The sequence below is a fragment of the Tachyglossus aculeatus genome, chromosome 9, assembly GCF_015852505.1.
Source record: "Tachyglossus aculeatus isolate mTacAcu1 chromosome 9, mTacAcu1.pri, whole genome shotgun sequence".
NCBI classification, from domain to species: domain Eukaryota; kingdom Metazoa; phylum Chordata; class Mammalia; order Monotremata; family Tachyglossidae; genus Tachyglossus; species Tachyglossus aculeatus.
Window position 1 is genome coordinate 48,154,268 of NC_052074.1, and position 16,456 is coordinate 48,170,723.

The window sequence follows — 16,456 nt, forward strand, 5'->3', positions numbered from 1 at the left end:
CTCCGCCTGCCTTTCCATCTCCTGCTCCCTTTCTCTCCTAACCTCTGTACGCTGAAAGGCTTCTAATGGAGAAGGTCGGCGTCTCAAAATTTTGGGGGGCAAAGTTTCGTAGCCTGGCCATTTCCTTTCAGCCCTTCCCGGCCTCCCTCCTTCGTGTGCTTGAAAGAGCAAAGGAAAAACACTTTTCCCTCTGCCGTAGTCAGTTTAGTTTGGGTTTGAGAGTGGGATAAACAGTGCCTTTGGGTTGTGCCTGATGGCAACTGGCCACGTTCCACTCTCCTTTTCTAGCCTTCTCCGCCCCCTCGTCCGCAAGCGTTTCACCACCAGTGTCCCAGTGCTCTCCGTGGAAGGCAAGGCTGCTGAGGTTTGCGTACTAGAAGGCTGAGTAGCAGCATTTCGATAAGGGGCCGAGGTGCCCGCTTTTCCTTTGGAGTTGGGAGTGCACTTAGGCGGGAGTGCTTTATGGGGGCTGGGGAGGGGGAAAAAGAAGAAAACAGAAAAATGCAGGTTAGGAAGAGGAAGGAAAAGGTATTCGCCTGTGCTGTGTTCTCCTCCATCTCCATAGTCTCTTTTCTAGCTCTAGGTAGGGACCGGGGGTGGGCATGAGACATTTCTCTCATCCTGAAGCTACTCAGAAAGCCTACTGCCTCACCGCTGTCTGATTTCCTCCCCATCCCCACCCCCTGGTTGGTGCTCAAGAGCAGTAGAGCACCTCATCCCACGGGACCCCCCCAATCCAGGGTGCCATCTGGGCCGGACCTGCCAGATGTGCCTGTGGCTGCAGACTAGCCACATCACAGCGGTTATGGCTTGGCCAAAAGGCAGCACAGCTAATTTGCAGCCCCAGAGCATTCAAAAAGGCCCCAGAGTCTGATCCTGGGCCCCAGTGGAGTTCTCAGGTTTATACCTGGGCACATCAGGAGTGGGGTGAGGTGATGTTTTGGGTTTTTTTTTTTCCATCGTCATCAATTGTATTTATTGAGCGCTTACTGTGTGCAGAGCACTGTACTAAGCCCTTGGGAAGTACAAGTTGGCAACATATAGAGACAGTCCCTACCCAACAGTGGGCTCACAGTCTAAAAGGGGGAGACAGAGAACAAAACCAAACATACTAACAAAATAAAATAAATAGAATAGATATGTACAAGTAAGATAGAGTAACAAATATGTACAAACATATATACATATATACAGGTGCTGTGGGGAAGGGAAGGAGGTAAGATGGGGGGGATGGAGAGGGGGACGAGGGGGAGAGGAAGGAAGGGGCGCAGTCTGGGAAGGCCTCCTGGAGGAGGGGAGCTCTCAGTAGGGCCTTGAAGGGAGGAAGAGAGCTAGCTTGGCGGATGGGCAGTGGGAGGGCATTCCAGGCCCGGGGGATGACGTGGGCCGGGGGCTGTGGGCTGTGACGTGTCCCAGCTCTAGTGTGGGCACATATCCAAAATTTATATTACCATCTGTTTTCCCCTGTAGACTACCAACTCCTTGTGGGCAGGGAATGTGTCTACCACCTCTATTGTATTGTACTCTACCAAGTGTTTAATAATAATAATAATGATGATGGCATTTATTAAGCGCTTACTATGTGCAAAGCACTGTTCTAAGCACTGGGGCGGTTACAAGGTGATCAGGTTGACCCATGGGGGGCTCACAGTCTTCACCCCCATTTTCCAGATGAGGTAACTGAGGCCCAGGGAAGTTAAGTGACTTGCCCAAAGTCACACAGCCGACAATTGGTGGAGGCAGGATTTGAACCCATGACCTCTGACTCCAAAGCCTGTGCTCTTTCCACTGAGCCACGCTGCTTCTTCAGTTTAGTTCAGTGCTCTGCACAGCTCTCAAATACCATCGACTGCTATGCGGCAACTGCTACGTCCGCATCCTCTTCTTCCATGTAGGGCAGCTAAGTGGGTGACTCCACCTCTAGCCCCTTTCCTGACTCCAAGAGGCAGGATGGGGTGTATGAACTTGGTGGCCAACCCTATCCAAAAGGTGACCGGATCACAGCTAATGGCCCCAGTCCCTCAAGGCAGTCGTTTGCTTTGTTCCCATGGAGCCTGTGCCAAGACATGGAGTGGCTAATCCAGTGCCCTGCACTTAGTTGGACTCTGTTACGGCCAGGGTAATTCATTTTGCCCCACTCATCAATCAATGGTATTTACTGAGTGCTTACTATGTGCAGAGCCCAGTACTTGGGAGAGTATACTACAATAGAATTAGCAGACACATTCCCTGTCCATAATGATCTTTCATCTAGAGGGGGAGACTGGCAGTAATATGAATAAATAAGTAATTTACAGTATCTAATTTAAGGATATGGATATAAGTGCTGTAGGGGTGCAGTATCAGATGTCCAAAGGTCACAGATCCAAGTGTATAGATGACACAGAAGGGAAAGCGAGCTGGGGGAAAGAGGGCTTAATTGGGGAAGGCCTCTTGGAGGTGATGTGTATGTAATAATGCTTTGGAGGTGGAGATAGTTGTGATCTGGTGTATATGGAGTTCCACGTCTGGAGGGCGAATGTGGGAAAGGGGTCAGCATGAGACAGAAATCAGGGCACAGTGAGTAAACTGGTGCTACGGGGGCAGGGTGTGCGGGTTGGGTTGTAGTAGATTACTGAGCTGAGTGCTTTAAAGCCAAGGGTAAGAAGTTTCTGTCTGATGGACGTTCTTGAGGAGTGGGGAGATAGGGACTGAACGCTTTTATTGATAAATGATGAATGATCCATCCTCTCCGTCTGACTTGCTTCACACACCTGGAGAGAGGGGAGGAAGGAGTATTAGGGACAGTATTGTGGCACTTTAAGAATGTCAGATGGGGAATGATTTATGATTTGATTTTTCAGTTTTAATTTTGAGTGAACTGAGCTTTCAGAGTAATGGAGACTGATGGATGATAACTCCCCTTTATCCCCACCAAATAAACGGTCCCATCACCCACAGCTGTTGCCTGCTTAGTGCTGGAAGGGCCACTGAATCTCTCCCTTTACTACTGCATAACAGATCAGGAGGCTGACGGGGGCGGGGGCGGGACCTCATCTCAGGTCCAATTTCCCTAACTAATCTGGAAGGCTGAAGTTAGGCCTGTCTCCTGCCCCCAGAGCTTTGACCATTTATTCCTGTGACTGTAGCTATTTCAGAAATAATCTTGGATCTCTAAGTGTCTCATGCATTTCCTGGGGAGAAGTGGATAGACTGGTGGGGGCAGAAGCCAAGAAGTGCAGCTTGTTTTGAAGCTGAATGCCACTGGGACCAGTTGGCTGGAAAATGGTCCGGATGAGCTTTCAGTCAGACACCGCGGTTCCCTCCTAAGCAGCACATCGCTGAGCGTGGCCAGAGACACGTATGCATTCTCCAGATGAGAGCTGGATTAAGTTACTAGGAATATATACCTGCTTTTTCTACACTTTGGATAGGAACATCTGGGAGAAAATGACATTATGAGGCAGAACTCTTCTGGTATCTGAATGCGTCACATCTCATTCATTGTCGTATTTATTGAGCACTTACGGTGTGCAGAGCACTGTATTAAGCGCTTGGGAAGTCCAAGTCGGCAACATAGAGAGACGGTCCTTACCCAACAGTGGGCTCACAGTCTAGAAGGGGGAGACAGAGAACAAATCGTATTTATTATTAATAATAATGGTATTTGTTAAGCGCTTACTATGTGCAAAACAGCGTTCTCAGTTCAATTTACTTAGGGCCAGTGTCTAGAACCACGGCTTTCGGCACCTGACGGCGCCAGGGCGGTTCAAGCCGTACCAGCCTGATGAAGCAAGATCTCCTGGGTCGGTTGAAGCTTAAAGTAGTTGAGAGGCTTCACATAATGCAGTGTTTTTAGTGCTACTCCCAGGTCAGGCTGCTGCTGGGCTGGAAGGCAGGCGAAGTCCTGGCAGCATTTTCCGGACAGTGTTTGGCCAAAAAGAAGCAGTTGCTTTTCTTTCTGTTTGTGAGATTAAGGAAGTTTCCATTTTAGAGCTGCGGATTTTGCCTGCAGTTTTTACACTCTCCGGGGCAACGTTGGCTGAAAGTCCACAGTGAAGTAAAGTTCAGGCACAACTGGTAGTGAGACCTAGATGCGTGATCTCAGTTTACCTTATAATAAATAAATAAATAATATATTAATATATTATTAATATATTAATATATATAATAAATCAATCAATTGTATTTATTGAGCGCTTACTGTGTGCAGAGCACTGTACTAAGCACTTGTAAATAAATAATAATGATAATGTTAAGTGCTTAGTATGTGCAGAGAACTGTTCTAAGCGCTGGGGGGGGGGGATACAAGGTGATCAAGTTGTCCCACGTGGGACTTACAGTCTTAATCCCCATTTTACAGATGAGGGAACTGAGGCTCAGAAAAGTTAAATGACTTGCCCAAGGTCACACAGCAGACACGTGGCAGAGTCGGGATTCAAACCCATGACCTCTGACTCCAAAGCCCGGGCTCTTTCCACTGAGCCATGCTGCTTCTCTTGTGAGGAAGTAAACAAATTAAGCTCCAACTCGTAAATCCTGTGGAGCACAGCACGGGTGTCCGAAGGACCTGGGTTCTAATCCCGTCTCCGCCACTTGTCTGTTGTGTCACCTTGGACAAGTCACTTAACTTCTCTGTGCCTCAGTTACCTCATTTGTAATACAGGGATGAAGATGGTGAGCCCCATGTGGGACATGGACTGTGTCTAACCCGATTATCTGTTATCTACCACAGTGCTTAGCCCACGGTAAGTGCTTGGCAAATACCATTTTTAAAGAATACTGATTAATTTTAGTTGGGACTCAATGGCTTTATTAAAAAAATTTGCCTGAAAGTCTCATATTCTGTTCCCTCATCCTCAGGAGCATTTACCGAACACTTACTATGTGCAGAGCATTCATTCATCCATTCAATCGTATTTATTGAGCGCTGTGTGCAGAGTACTGTACTAAGTGTGTGAATATAACAAAGTTGGCAGACAAGTTCTCTGCCCATAACAGATTTACAGTCTAGAGAGGGGGAGACAGACATTAATATGCCTCTGCTGAGTGCTAGGTTTCTTCTGGTCATGGAAAAGTGTGTTGAAAACCTTCGGTTACCTCCTCTTTCTGGACAGTATCGAGTAAAGATGGAGTCACTCCAAACCACTGGTTCTTTGTAGCCGGCCCAAGAAAGTCACCCCTGACCATTTACCCAGAAGTTGTGGAAGAGAATTCATCCGAAGGCCCAGTAACACTTCATCTGTTTGGCCAAGAGCACTGAATTCAAATCAGTTTCACCCAGGACAGCAGCCTAGAGGAAGAGGGAGTTTACTAAAACAGTTGGTGGGATGAGAAAGAACAGGTGTTTATGGTCGTTCGCCATAAACTTGCAGAAAACAGTTTAGACTTGTCTCTAGCATCCTAAAGTAGTACTGAAATTGAGCTAGTTGGAAAGATGGATAACAATGTGAGTCACTGCAGGACTCCGAACCAGGAAGGATTTAAAATTCCAGAACGCTGTCCAGAAGGGCCCATTGGTTTTGTCACGGCTGCTGGGATATGTTTTATTTATTTATTTTACTTGTACATTTCTATTTATTTTATTTTGTTAGTATGTTTGGTTTTGTTCTCTGTCTCCCCCTTTTAGACTGTGAGCCCACTGCTGGGTAGGGACTGTCTCTATATGTTGCCAACTTGGACTTCCCAAGCGCTTAGTACAGTGCTCTGCACACAGTAAGCAATAAATACGATTGATGATGATATGTGTCTGTGTGGGGCAAGGTGGGGGAGAGAAGGGGGAGAAGGAGAAATACAAGGAATTTTGGGGGTGGGGTGGGGGGCCCTCAATTTATAGTTGGTAGCTGTGCTAAAATAAATGTTTTTTGGCTGAAAAATGTTCCCCCCCCAGGGCCCCTTTACAGAGCCGGCCAGTAATTCAGTAGTTATCTTTCTATAAACAAACACAGATGTTGAAAGCTAGGGGATTATTACGGAGGGTCTAAATTATTTTTTATTTAAGAAAGAATCCACAACAGCTTAGATGTACTTTTAGCCTATGCTAAAATTTAAACAAACTCAAGGTAGAAAGGACAAAATGCGTGTCATTTTTGATCTTTTTTATTCAAAAGTTTTCAAAAGAAATAAAACAGAAAAAAAGCTAACAATCTAATCAAATTTACAGTTCAAAAATGTCTTTTGGCGTTTTAACAACAAGTCCTAGGAAACAAAACTACAGAGTTATCTTGAACCAGACAAATAAGTTACCACTGGCAAGTTTGTGGCACTAGTAAAACAAAAATAAAAAATTAACTCTCTTGATCATATAGATATCTCTATGAAAATCTTTTTTTTCAATCTGTACAAAAGGTCTTTCTTCATAAATTAATTTTTTTATAATTTAATGGCTGTCTACTATGTGATGTTTAACTTGATTATTTCTTTATGTACAGAGGTTATGTTTCCCAAATCTTACCCAGACGACGAGTATGGCACTTAGTTCAGACATTTCTAGCAGCAGGTCTTCCCTCCCTCTTACAGAGCTATCGTATTTCTGTCTTAACTAATGCAAAAATATCAAGTAGTGAGAGATCCAGGTTTGGAAATATACAGGGAAGGTGCTGCAGTAGGTCTGGACTTTTACAAAGCAGTAATATTCCAGGGAGCATAGAACCAATAATACCACAACTTTAAAGAACGAAAACAAAAAACAAAACCAAAAAAAAAAAAAAACAAAAAAACAAAAAACACATCTCGTATGACTATGTAATTCACTAGAATCTACACTTCTCAGAGCAGCAATTATTTTTTGAAACTATGAAATGTCACTGACATCTATACTCAAATACACACATAAAATTTAAAAACTAAAAAATACTTGAAAGAAATAACTGCTTAGCCCCAGCTCCTGAGCTAGGATGATTTGGTCTGTGGAAACAGGGAGGGCCTGCAACCTGTCCCAGTACAAAAGGAAATAAACTCTGAGGTAGATAACTGATCATACACAGTTGACCAGACAAGTACACAGTTTTGGAAGACAACTTAATTTAGCCTTTATTTTTCCTCAATGTATGCAATTGCAATAAAAGAGCTTCAATAACAGTGAATTAGCTAATGTGGAACGTAGAAACGACTGTGTATTTCTGCATCAGGAATTTCATAGTTTCAAAATTGGTTTCCTTTACACTTAACACTTGTAGTGATGATGTAAAGCGTGGCACTGCTTGGATCCAAGTCTTCCTTCATGCTTTTTTTGTGTCCATACATCAATTAAAATTATAAAACCTAAATGCAAATGTACAAAAAAAGGCACATTCTCCTAACCGCCAACTGGTCCGGCAAAAAAATAAAGAGTACAGAAGATGCGATGCTGAGATTAAATCAGAGCTATTGGTTACTGGCTCTTTGTTCTTTGGTAAAGTTACCTTTAAAAGTGCCAAGTCTCTTTTTTTTTTTTTACGTTTACCTAATATCTATAGAGCGAGCGCTAAGTAGCCAATCTATTCCGCTTCTCTTCGCATCTCAGCTTAGGTCTGAAGACAATTCCTTTAACTTTTAGCTTCTGCCATTTTGCTGCAACAGCAAAAATTTCTGTTTGCTAGATCTCAGCATAATCCTCAATCTAAAGCACTATCATTAGTAGAAAGGAAGGACAAAACATTCGGTGATTCCCTGCCCAGCCGCCCCCCCCGCCCCCCCCCGACCCCGCGACCCTGCCCTCCCTCCCCATCCCTACCCCCTATGCTACCTACACTAAAACTAGAACATCGAGTTAGTTTTTTTTTTTTTCTCTTTTGAAAAAAGGCAAAAAAGATTTTACATTGCATCATACAGCAGATTTCCTAAATCAGTCAAACTACCAGAGGAAACTGTTGGCATACAGTCTTACAAACAATTTATCCTATTAAAATTGCCCCGGTCAGAAAATGTGTTTCACACAAAACATTTTTCCCCTCTTGCATTTCACTACCTTACACATGTGAAAAAATCATTAAAAACACCTACTACACATTTAAAAAAAGCCAAATTTTCAGCAACTTTTATTGACTACCTTTGAAAAGCCCTATGCTGCTGTTTTACAAGGCATAATAGACCAGCTCATTTGGTCAAAGCATTCTACATCATCAGTTTGGACTAACTTTTACTGAAACAGCTACAGCATCGAAAGATTTAAGGCAAATTGGAATTCATAGAAAAGGATAAGACACTTCACACTACGTTCAAAGGCAAACGGAAAGCTAAGAAAACGGACACTATAACTGCAACACTGCACTACAGCAACACGCACACTGCAAGCACAGAACATCGTATTTGATGTTTTCTTTACTATTTTAAATTTCAGAAAACCCAGTTCATACAATTAAAAAAAAAAAAACACAAAAGGAAAAAGAACGAAATAAAAATAAACAAAAAACATGGTCATGCACATGAATGTCTTCGTGGTCACCTGTGCATACCCAGAAAAATTGAAGGTTTTTTTTTTTTTGCGTCATAACACTTGATAAAAATTTTTTTTTTTACTAAAATAAACCTGTTCGGGGGAACAGCTACTAGATGAATTTAAGGATTTTTATGCACCTTATAGAACTTATAGCAAAAATAGTTTTAGTTGATTTCATTATAAATAACGTTTTCAAGAACCTGTGCAAAACTGTCAATAATTCCTAAAGCACAATTGATCAGAAAAATCCATGATTGTTTCAGCCTTCACACCCTTCTCCAGGTAAGGTCTCTCCACTATACATCTGGAAAAGAAGAGGTCAAAGCTAGAAATGGGAGCATTGTTTTTTCACATCTACTGACTCTGTTAGCCTATATTCTCATTTAAAATATGCCAGGGACTCAAGTCCTGAGTTTCAGTAACCAAGGTAAAGGGAAGGGAGAAAAGAAGGAGGGTTGAGGAAAAACCATGAAGGGGGAAGTAGACAAAGTCCCAAATCCAAAGACTTCTGATGGAGGATGTCCTGTGACTGAACCTCCTTTGAACTCTTGTCGACAAAGAGAAAATCAACTACACCAGGGCCTAAAATCACGGCGAACTTTTATAGGTGCAAAATTTCACTAACATCTTGCTTGACTGGGGAAAAAAAAGCACACTGGCAATGTTGTTAAAACACTATTTTTTGCTCAAAAGCAAAGGATTAAGGCAGGGTGGATTTGGGAGAGTTCACTTAGTACTTATATTTCCATAGCATTTGTTAGGCTTCTTCAGGCAAAGGATTAAGGCAGGGTGGATTTGGGAGAGTTCACTTAGTACTTATATTTCCGTAGCGTTTGTTAGGCTTCTTCAGGCAGATATACTGACTTAAGAAATGTGCTGAGGTGCTGCATTATAGTGCTCTAACAAAAGGTGATCTTCATTCAGGAGCTGCAAAGGTAGATACTTTTTGCTGCTCCACCAAGAAAAAGTGCGACACTCTGCCGTGTTTTGTGTAGCTTCGGTCTCTAAGTTATGAACGAACATCCAAATGATTGCTGCTTCTCCTTCTCAATTTTTCTACATTCAAAAAGTACTTGAGCCAATTTGCTTCTTAGCTCGAGTTTGAGTCCCACCCTAACCGTGGTTCTTTTGGGACAGTCAGAAGGAGGAGGGCCTTTAACAGGAAACTGCTCATTAAAATGTTCAAAAATGAAAATCTAGGAATTTGGGCAATGCCTGGATTACAGAAACCACAGTCGTCCCACCACCATGCAGTGAGGATCGATATAGCAAAAGCTGACAACGCTTCCTTTTTGTTTACTTCTTTTTGCTTACTTTGTTTATTAACTTATGGGCTGCTGATGGGTGAAAGAAAAAAGCAAAGGTGCCTAAATACAGCTTTCCTTTTTCCTAGAGGAGGCTCATTAGCTTTGCCCACTTGCACAACTAGTGAAGCCACAAGCTTTCTTCCTCTGACACCTTTAGTTTGTACATTTGCCTAAATCCATTTGATTGAGAGAGCCGTGTTTTTTGTCAGTTTTATTTTTAGAAAAACTATGACCCCCTCCCAGATTTTTTGTCTTATGGGGGCAGGTTAATTTTCCACATACCTCACAGTTACTTATTTTGCTGATAGGTATATGGAGAATGGTCACTGGATGTCTCTACAGCAACCTGCTGCTGGCCACTTGCCTCCTGGAACAAAGCAGACGGGGTTTGGTACAGCCTTCAAAGTCTTAACACTCCTCAGATGTAATTCTGGGAGTCGTCAAGTAGGTCAGTATGACGGTTTTCTGACACTTGAAATGCAGTAACTGTTTCACTATGTTGTGTACCCCCTAGATTAAAAGCACATGTTCAGAAGATTAAAAAAACAACACAACAACAAAAAACTCCACAGCTCTTAGGGGATAAGAATGGTTGACCACGAAGAGGCCGAGCCTCATTAATAATAATAATGACGTTTTCTGATTTGACAAGGTAGAACCATGTTCCTCAGTACAGCATTTGGTGGAAACCTGTTGGTAGAGTCTGTACGGTCTCGCATGACAATGGGAATAGTTCAGCCTTGCCGAAAAGTTAAAAATAAAACATTCGCAGCTCCCCCGCACCTCCCGCCCGGCCCCCGGCCACATTTACCCAGTGTCATGCTAGCGCTGTCCGTGAGCCGGTTACTGCGAGGGAGTTGCCAAAGAACCTGAGGAGCAGCATGGCTGAGTGGAAACAGCAGAGTCCCGCAAGTCAGGAGACCTGGGTTCTAATCCTGACTTGTCTACTTGCCATCTCTGTGCCTTAATCTCCTCATCTGCTGCCCCTGCTCTGTGTGGGTCCTTCCTCTCCCCCTCTCCATCCCCCCCATCTTACCTCCTTCCCTTCCCCACAGCACCTGTATATATGTATATATGTCTGTACATATTTATTACTCCATTTATTTTACTTGTACATATCTATTCTATTTATTTTATTTTGTTAATATGTTTGGTTTTGTTCTCTGTCTCCCCCTTTTCGACTGTGAGCCCACTGTTGGGTAGGGACTGTCTCTATGTGTTGCCAACTTGTACTTCCCAAGCGCTTAGTACAGTGCTCTGCACACAGTAAGCGCTCAATAAATACGATTGATGATGATGATGATGATGACTGTCTCTATATGTTGCCAACTTGTACTTCCCAAGCGCTTAGTACAGTGCTCTGCACACAGTAAGCGCTCAATAAATATGACTGATTGATTGTGGGACAGGATCTGTGCCTGAACTGATCATCCTGTACTTTACCCCAAAGCTTAGCACAGTGCTTAGCACATAGTAAACACTTATCAAATACCAAAATTACTAACTATATTTTCCTTATTTGTCCCATATTTAAATCTGTATAATCTCAATTCATCCAATGTGATGGATTTACAATCTCCTTAATAACACTTCCAACACCGAACTGGTTTTCCCTGTACCCAGGATAAAAATCCTTATATTTTATACATGACCCGTTTTTCTCATTCTGCAGTTTCTAAATCTCACCATTCTCTGTTCCATTATATGTCTGAAGTGGCCTTTCAGCTTCCTGCTTGCAACATTTTAGTTCAAACCAATTAATGGAGATGTGCTACTTGGGATTAGACTCTAACGTTGGATTTCCAACTCTAGATTTGTCATGGGTATACTTTTACTGGAGGCAGGAAATCATCTTAAGTAAAAGCAACATGCAGTAAAATCTCCATAAAGACTTGGAAGTTCATATTGGAGGCTTTTCTTAGAGGTCATTCCACTTTTAATCAGTGATTTGGGTTACTCTATTTCTTTTCAGGGAATAGGATGTCTAGAAGTAAGACTGATATTGGGAAAACAGAGCAAGAAGATGTATGGTTCTACCATCCTGCATTTTATGAAGGCTACCAACCTCAACAGGAACAGCTGCTGTCTGCACATGAGTATACTGGGGTATGTAGGCTCCTTGCATAGCTGTGGTGGCAGGCATATACTGAAAAGGAAAAAGGGTTAAACAGAATAAATACAATGTGTAAAAATATAAAGTATTCAGGAAAATGGGGATTAAAAGCAAAACCCTCCCCTGCTTTCAAAAGAAAAATCTAAGACGACACAAAATCTTACTCATTTAAAAATCAATCTGTAGTAAAAAGCCTCACACAGTAGTGTAGTGGCAATCTCAGACAACACCGTATCTTCAGGAAACACTCTGCAAAAACCATGAAGTCAGGAGGAAGTTGACCGATCTTTCATTTTTCAAAATTTAGGAAAAATAATCTTCAGACAAGAATTTATGTACCGACTGTGAGCCCACTGTTGGGTAGGGACTGTCTCTATGTGATGCCAATTTGTACTTCCCAAGCGCTTAGTACAGTGCTCTGCACATAGTAAGCGCTCAATAAATACGATTGATTGATTGATTCTTACTGAATAGTGAAGAGGAAGGATTAGAAGCCTCTTCTGGTCACTTGGGTCACCTGAGCTGCCTCTGACCTTTTTGTTTCCCTGATTTGACCTCCTCACCAGCACAGCTTGGTTTGGTGGAGACTTTTAGACTGTGAGCCCACTGTTGGGTAGGGACTGTCTCTATATGTTGCCAATTTGTACTCCCCAAGGGCTTAGTACAGTGCTCTGCACATAGTAAGCGCTCAATAAATACGACTGATGATGACTCGCGTGCCCCACTTTCAACAGAGCTAGCCTGCTGTCGCGAAATCTAGCCCCCCTATCCCTTTGGCCTCTCTCCAGCATCTTTATAACGAACACCTACTGTTCCGGTACTGCCTAGTGACAGATGACTCATCTGCTGGGTCAAGGGGCTGATCATCGATGCAGGCTGTAGTGACATTGTGTGGTCCATGGAGGGGGTTAACACAGCACCCTACAGGAGGGGAAGGAAAGACAACAAAAGAAAACTAAAACTCTAGATCCAAGACATTACTTTTTATAATGGCATTTATTAAGCGCTTACTATGTGCGAAGCACTGTTCTTAAGCGCTGGGGCGGGGGGGGGGGATACAAGGTGATCAGGTTGTCCCACGTGGGGCTCGCACTCTTAATCCCCATTTTACAGATGAGGTAACTGAGGCCCAGAGAAGTGAAGTGACTTGCCCAAAGCCACACAGCTAAGTGGTGGAGCCAGGATTTGAACCCATGACCTCTGACTCCAAAGCCCGGGCTCTTTCCACTGAGCCACGTTGCTTCTTGCCATTAGCTTACCACTTATGAGTAATGAATATACTGTATATATGTTTGTACATATTTAATACTCTATTTTACTTGTACATATCTATTCTATTTATTTCATTTTGTTAATATGTTTGGTTTTGTTCTCTGTCTCCCCCTTCTAGACTGTGAGCCCACTGTTGGGTAGGGACTGTCTCTGTATGTTGCCAACTTGTACTTCCCAAGCGCTTAGTACAGTGCTCTGCACACAGTAAGCGCTCAATAAATACGATTGATTGATTGAAGCCTACAACTATAGCACTGACTGGATTAAAAAAAAAAAATCACACCAAACGCCAAGAGGCCCTTTCTATCTCCTGGGTATGGAGTGGTCATGGAAGTTTTGCTCTTTCATCTCCGAAGGCCACGGTGCCTGAGTCAGTAACAGCAGTAGATGACTGGTTTCTCCCTATCATCATCATCATCGATCGTATTTATTGAGCGCTTACTGTGTGCAGAGCACTGTACTAAGCGCTTGGGAAGTACAAATTGGCAACATATAGAGACAGTCCCTACCCAACAGTGGGCTCACAGTCCCTATGAGCCAAGTCCCATTGGCTGGGAGGCCAGCACCCTTGTTGGATGCCTGGCAGGTCTGTTAAGCTCAGTGGAAAGAGCCCGGGCTTTGGAGGCAGAGGTCATGGGTTCAAATCCCAGCTCCACCACTTGTCAGCTGTGTGACTTGGGGCAACTCACTTCACTTCTCTGGGCCTCACTTACCTCTTCTGTAAAATGGGGATTAAGACTGTGAGCCCACCGTGGGGCAACCTGATCACCCTGTAACCTCCCCAGCGCTCAGAACAGTGCTTTGCACAAAGTAAGCGCTTAATAAATGCCATCATTATTATTGTTACACAGAATGACTGATTAGCATTTGCATTGCCCTTTACGACATGTAATCAATCAATCGTATTTATTGAGCGCTTACTGTGTGCAGAGCACTGTACTAAGCACTTGGGAAGTACAAGTTGGCAACATATAGAGCGCTTAGTACAGTGCTCTGCACACAGTAAGTGCTCAATAAATACGATTGATTGATTGATTGATATAGAGACAGTCCCTACCCAACAGTGGGCTCACAGTCTAAAAGGGGGAGACAGAGAACAAAACAAAACATATTAACAAAATAAAATAAATAGAATAAATATGTACAAATAAAAGAGAGTAATGAATAAATAGAATAATGGGCTGAGGACTGCATTTTTAAATTTCCTTTTGCTCCAGTTAGACCTTTGAAGCGATGGGGACATAGGCGCTCTGCACAGTTTCAAAAAGCTCTACTGAAAATACTCAGAGACCCGGTATCTCTCAAATGATGAAATAGGCTGAAAAAATGCTAAATTTAACTGGGAACTTAATGTTTTCTTCATAATGCCCTGAGCAGTATTAGTTAAAAAAAAATCACAATCAACCAAGCATGTGACCAGGGTGGAAGGAAATGACTCAGACACGCTGAATCCGCTGAAGGAATTTCCTGCTCTGTTTTCTCATTCATCTGTAAAGGTTTTAGACGTCAGTGTGCCCAGGAAACCCAGACCTCGAGGGCTGCTCTTTCACAAAGAACTAGAATGTGAGTTTTCTACATGATTCCCTCCCTAAGAGTCTCTACTACATTTGATTCCGATCCTGCTCTTCTGGGCCACCTTTCTGATTTTACTCATTTGAATTCCTCCTAACACCAGTGAAACAGTTTTGCCTCCTCAGAGTCAGCTCAGAATGTATTTTTCCTGCCCCACATCCCTCTAGTAAGACAGGTAAAATCACTTGCTTTTCCCACAAAAAACAACCCTAAAACCTTTCCTTTGTCTGCTACCACCATAGATGAGAAACCATTTTGAAGAAGTTTTCTATATGGATCTAGACATTTTTCAGTTGCCCGAGGTAGTATGTTTGGTTTTGTTCTCTGTCTCCCCCTTTTAGACTGTGAGCCCACTGTTGGGTAGGGACTGTCTCTGTAGCCAATTTGTACTTCCCAAGCGCTTAGTACAGTGCTCTGCACATAGTAAGCGCTCAATAAATACGATTGATTGATGATGATGATGATGAATAGGTCAGGAGTAAAATATTTGCACTCAAATATGAGCTGCCACAAAATGGGGGTGGGGTAAGGGACCATAGCTGAAATGTAAGAGAAGCAGCGTGGCTCAGTGGAAAGAGCCCGGGCTTTGGAGTCAGAGGTCAGGGGTTCAAATCCCAGCTCTGCCAACTGTCAGCTGTGTGACTTTGGGCAAGTCACCTAACTTCTCTGTGCCTCAGTTACCTCATCTGTAAAATGGGGATTAAGACTGTGAGCCCCCTGTGGGACAACTTGATCACCTTGTAACCTCCCCAGCGCTTAGAACAGTGCCTTGCATACAGTAAGCGCTTAATAAATGCCATCATTATTATTATTATGTAAGAATCTTCGAAATGAAGAAGGAATTACCAACCTTCCCTTTTGGAATCTAGGATGGGATGGAAGACTGGTTAATTCTCTTAAAACCCCAAATTTCAGAACTCTCCATGGTGATCTAGATTCATTCATGTTTGCTGTGATAAATAGTAATGATACATTTTTCATGCATGCACAGACACGCAGGACTATGCTAACCTCCCATGGGCCAAGGTTAATGGATTTGGGTCCCCCTCCCCACCATCTTCTAGACTGTGAGCCGTTGCTGGGTAGGGACAGTCTCTATATGTTGCCGACTTGTACTCCCCAAGCGCTTAGAACAATGCTCTGCACACAGTGTATATATATAGTGTGGTATATATATATATAGTGTGGTATATATATATATATATAGTGTGGTATATATAGTGCGGTATATATATAGTGTGGTATATATATATATAGTGTGGTATAGCACACAGTATATATATATATAGTGTGATATATATAGTGTGGTATATATATATATAGTGTGGTGTGTATATATATATAGTGTGTGTGATATATATATATATATTTATATATATATATATATATATATATATATATATATATATATATAACTGTATATATGTATATGTTTGTACATATTTATTACTCTATTTATTTTACCTGTACATATCTATTCTATTCATTTTATTTTGTTAATATGTTTGGTTTTGTTCTCTGTCTCCCCCTTCTAGACTGTGAGCCCACTGTTGGGTAGGGACTGTATATGTTGCCAACTTGTACTTCCCTGATGATGACAGTAAGCGCTCAATAAATATGACTGAATGAATGAATTTCCATAGCTTCACTGAATGGGGCCTGAAAACTGAGCTGTGTCGTTCCCACTAACAATCATTAATCCCCCATCACTAGATCATTGCCATTTGTTGGGACTATTGGCATGTTCCCCCTCTAGATGGTGGGCTCATTATGGGCAGGGACCATGCCCACCGA

General features: G+C 42.6%; 1 protein-coding gene across 7 annotated transcripts in view; it reads right to left on the minus strand.

Annotated features, from left to right (window-relative positions):
- Positions 1-7,697: 7,697 nt before the first annotated feature.
- RBMS1 (RNA binding motif single stranded interacting protein 1) overlaps positions 7,698-16,456 on the minus strand; it is a 227,470-nt gene continuing 218,711 nt past the window's right edge. For all 7 annotated transcript variants that reach the window (XM_038751078.1, XM_038751076.1, XM_038751075.1 and 4 more), the window contains exons 11-14: positions 12,629-12,739; positions 11,771-11,851; positions 9,988-10,072; positions 7,698-8,702 (exon numbers count right to left, since the gene is read on the minus strand). In XM_038751078.1, the coding sequence (XP_038607006.1) occupies positions 9,995-10,072; positions 11,771-11,851; positions 12,629-12,739 (270 nt within the window). In that variant the 3' untranslated portion in view covers positions 7,698-8,702; positions 9,988-9,994. The remainder of the gene's footprint in view (positions 8,703-9,987; positions 10,073-11,770; positions 11,852-12,628; positions 12,740-16,456) is intronic.